The sequence below is a fragment of the Nicotiana tabacum genome, chromosome 3 (genome assembly GCF_000715075.1).
Source record: "Nicotiana tabacum cultivar K326 chromosome 3, ASM71507v2, whole genome shotgun sequence".
NCBI classification, from domain to species: Eukaryota; Viridiplantae; Streptophyta; class Magnoliopsida; order Solanales; family Solanaceae; genus Nicotiana; species Nicotiana tabacum.
The window spans coordinates 177,368,861-177,373,080 of NC_134082.1; the positions used below are offsets into that span (position 1 = coordinate 177,368,861).

General features: G+C 32.7%; 1 protein-coding gene across 2 annotated transcripts; it reads right to left on the minus strand.

The window, feature by feature from the left end:
- Positions 1–346: 346 nt before the first annotated feature.
- Positions 347–3,922, minus strand: LOC107802745 (GDSL esterase/lipase At5g45960). 2 transcript variants are annotated; one of them, XM_075250257.1, is made up of 5 exons: positions 3,569–3,922; positions 3,288–3,418; positions 2,358–2,471; positions 737–995; positions 347–652 (listed from the first exon to the last, which is right to left on the minus strand). In XM_075250257.1, the coding sequence occupies exons 1-5, from the start codon at positions 3,849–3,851 to the stop codon at positions 459–461; spliced, it is 981 nt and encodes a 326-aa protein (XP_075106358.1). In that variant the 5' UTR covers positions 3,852–3,922; the 3' UTR covers positions 347–458. The 2 variants fall into 2 exon arrangements, with proteins under 2 accessions (XP_075106358.1, XP_016481788.1); XM_016626302.2 differs by having other exon boundaries at positions 2,238–2,471; positions 3,569–3,918.
- Between the last annotated feature and the right edge of the window lie 298 nt (positions 3,923–4,220).

Below are 4,220 nucleotides of genomic sequence, written 5' to 3' on the forward strand. Positions count from 1 at the left end.
TACATAAGCCATTGAATTCCCTTGATATAAAGAAAAAATATAGTAAAAAGGGGTTCAAAAGTTATTTTAGATCATAAGTTTGAATCCCAAACATGACATTCTAAATTTTTTTTGAATCCCCTTGTATTAATTTTTTGTTCCGCCATTGCTCATGGATACCCCTTAATAGGATAGATTGGTGCTTTTTCCCTCTAATTTAATTCTATTCAATTCTACTACAGACATCAAAAGGGAATTGGTAATATATGGAAAACTTTCAAAAAGTGGCTCTCAAGCTGCTACTTCTATATATCTTTGGTCAACCAAGAAATATTAAACACTAAAAAGTATTTGCAAAGTAGGGAAGAAAAAACACAAGACATCATACCACCATAATGATAGAATCATGAAAACAGATTTCTTAAACAGTTTTCATTCATCAAACACATCTTTTCCTTTTTTTTTAAACCCAAAAATTGTTATTGTTTGATAACAGAATCAATGATGGGACGCAAGGATCGGAACAAATTATAATAAGTAGCTTGAGTTGGATGGACTGCGTCCCAAAAAATATATTCCGAAGCATTATTGCAAACAATTGAGTTTGGATTGCAGAAAATTGCAGCCTCGAAAAGCCCACTTCCACAACAGCCTGAAGAGACGTCATCAAAACCTATAAAAAAAATAAATGGTACAATGCATTTTTAATCAGAAAAAATGAATGGACTTAATTAAAATAAAAGATTTGGTGACGCACCATAGTGGTTGGGATTTTGTATCATGTCATTTAAAGAATTGTATATATCACCATAGACTAATTGTGTGCCATGAATTCTCATAATCTTTAACAAATTTTGTAGGTGCCAATTATACTCTTTTCCCACGGCGGAATATGAATCAATGCATTCACGGTGTTGCAATGGGCTGTGGTGGTTCAAGGTGATGAGCACCGGCAAGCACCCAAGCGGCGGTACCCCTACAACTCCGATCAGTCGAGCTCCCTCAGCCAATAAATCCTAAATCAATTAACATGACCATAACATGCTAATTAATCACTTTATATCCTCATTACTTCTGCCATTCAAAAAACAAATGTTATAGAAATTAAAACAAAAATCAAGCTTTGGTGGTTGTGTGCTTTATTTTACTTTTTCAGCTTTCTGAATTTTATTGATAACACCAGCCAGCGGGTAACATGACGATTTGATGCTTCCATCATAAAGTGAAGTATTAAACAAAATCAAGAGCAGCCAAAAAAAAAAAAAAGAAGAAAATTAGTGCTATATAAAATGAGATTCAAGTGTCCTTCAACCAAAAGTGGTAAAAAAATTAATTATGGCTCGTGTTTTTCCCTTTTGGTTAGAGAAAACACAGTGGGAACTCGAGGTCTCGGTTTAAACGTGCATTTTCAATCATTTAAATTTTGTTCAGGAAAATCAATTATTTCCATTAAGTTGCAACACCTAACTTTCTTTCTTTGGCTTTTCTCCTCTTTTTCCTGGTAATTACACACTTAAATTAGCCCTGCCCCCTTCATAAATTAACACCAATATTATTTACTGCAGCTTCTGATTATCACAGACAGTGCTGAAAAAATATAGTACTAATATACTTAAGTCGTACAGGTGGAAATATTTTTATTTTGTTTTTTTAGAAATTAGAGAAGCTGCTTAAACAACTTATATAAAAGGGTTTTACTTTTTATCTTCAACTTTTACATTTTAGCAAGGAGTAATTATAGACTTTCCTTGATATTTTTTCTGTGGTAATTAGATTTATTGGAGTTGTATATTATTAAGGTAGCCATTTTTATATCGAAGTGTCAATTTATTCCATTTTTCTACATAAAAAAAAGAAAGTCTTTTGTAATTAATTAAAGTTATGCATAGAAGTACTTCGGACTTGTGTTTTTTTTCCTTAATAAACCTTTCTATTCAACTTCTAGTTAGCATTTTATACATTTCCTTTTTGAAACCTAGACTAGTAAAACCATAGTTTAACATGTGATAGCATGTTCATAATTATTTTAACTAAATTATCAATGTATTTCACCACATCTATACCAGCGACGGAGCTACCTTTAACCAAGGCAACCCCTTCGCCAAAAATAAAAATAAAAATCGTATTGTAATACCCACATTCCTATTATTTTAAATCTCGTTGATTTTTTTGTGTATTTAATTTTATATTAATTGTAACACTCCTTAGTGAAATTTCTAGCTCCTCGAAACTTATACTCCTTTATTAAATAGATTTACCTGGACAAATTGTTGAACGTGTTGCAGCAAGAAGTGCTGGTAGGCGGAAACAGTGTAGGTTTTACTTCGAAATTGGGTGCTAAAGTAATTAACAAGGAAGTCATTTGTCCCAGCGCTTACAAGGAATGCTGCTTTGCTTATTAGCAATTTCGTTCTTTCCTCCACAATAGCATTTTCGAGTCTCCTTTTGTACTCCTTGAAATATTCCAGCTGCTTTTGCAATGGGATTACGCCCTGCCACATATCAAATCACCATATTCTCAATAACTTTCTGTTCAAATAAAAGGCTTTTCTCTCTTTCTTAATTATCCTTCGAGACACATTTTTCGCACTGATAGAAATTAGTAGGTAATTCAAAGATTCTCAAAAAATCTAAGTATACAACATAACTCCTAAGATGTAGATAAACTCTTATTACTCTCACATCCCTTATAGGAAAAAGAACAACTTAATTAAGTTTACGTAAAAGATTGTAACGGTTAGCTGGAAAATTATATAAAACCCTTTGTCGTTATCTACTTTAATCTGTAATGGGAAAAAAACCCACATATATAAACCACTTTAAGAATTTACGCATTAATTAATAGACGTTCCAATACAGCTACTTATAATTTACTGTTGTAGAGCAATTTGCTTAAAAATAAAAGTGAGCTAGCATTCAACAAGTCTAAATCCACGCATCTGTGTCTGTTGCACTAATTACTACACATTGTATTTGTATCGTGCATAATGTTACGTTGATTATGTGAAGATTCCACTTATTATAAAGCTGTTAATAATGGTAAACTTGAATGAGTTTATCTTACTTACACATCAGATCACTTCAAAGCTATTTAAGACAATTAGTAGTCGATAATATTAGTATGTGATTAATACCCTGAAAAATAAATCCAAGAAACGTGCTAAAATATTTTAGAATAAATTGATAATATACTGTAAAATTATTGATACTAATTAATGCATATAAGTTAAAACAAAGTTGAATAAACTTGTACACCAAATTAAATAATACAATGAACAAGTCATTGTGACAGAAGGGAAGAGAGAGACGCTTAATTGAGCTGTGATAGGGTCGAAACCGGATCCAGCGGAGGCGAAACTAACGCCGGTCATCAGCTCCTCCAAGCTGAGCTTTGGATCAAGATAGGGTGGCACCAATTCTTTGAGTCCTATATAAGACGCTGTTCCAAAAAAAAGACAAACGAAAAATTAAAGGACATATATACATTTTTGTTATATGTTTCTTGTTCTTTTCTGTGAGAAAACATACTTATATACACAATGAGAAAACCAACCAGTTTACATGGTTAACATATATAGCTAGAACGTACCCGCGAAATCTGTGACGAGGCGGCCATTGGTGAATCTTCCACTCGGAATGTGGTTCAAAAAGTCCCTTCCATATGGTGGAAAATTACATTTTATTACAGTGCTAATATAGTTGTTGTTGCCAGAGTCAACTGTGGAGTCTCCGAAAACGAAGAGGGCTGAAATGGTATTGTTAAAGGGCCTTAGCAGCTTCTTGTTGGTTAAGGGTTGAGTTTGAGCGCCAATGTTAGTCACGGTTATGAAAAGAATAACCATTATTTGAAGAAACATACAAGAAGATCTCATTTTTCAATATTATCTGAAGGACTACTAAGACCAAGAGATGACCAAGAGCTTTGATTGGTTGGTGTATTATTTATAATAAGAACAAATAGTTTGTGTAGGAGCAATAATTGCAGTGGACCTTTGTTTGGGTGTTTATCATTGATTTCTCATCTAAAAGGATGCATTCAAAACCCCATTTGCTTTGACCCTTTGGATTATAGTGAACTCTGGGCTTGGCTATTTTTTTCTTCCTCATTTTTTTTCCAAATAATGAGATTACAGATGATTCGTTACTCGTTATATGTACAAGGATATTTAGTCAAAATATATACTTAGGTGAGAAATGAAGACCAAATTATTTACATCTTACAAGAACACAAGAACGAAAGA

Coding starts and splice junctions, on each gene's coding strand:
- LOC107802745 (XM_016626302.2), bottom strand. CDS start 3,851: ATGAGATCTTCTTGTATGTTTCTTCAAATAATGGTTATTCTTTTCATA. Junction 2,472..3,287: donor CTATCACAGCTCAATTAAGC/GTCTCTCTCTTC, acceptor GATATGTGGCAG/GGCGTAATCCCATTGCAAAA. Junction 653..736: donor ACAAAATCCCAACCACTATG/GTGCGTCACCAA, acceptor TTTTTTTTATAG/GTTTTGATGACGTCTCTTCA.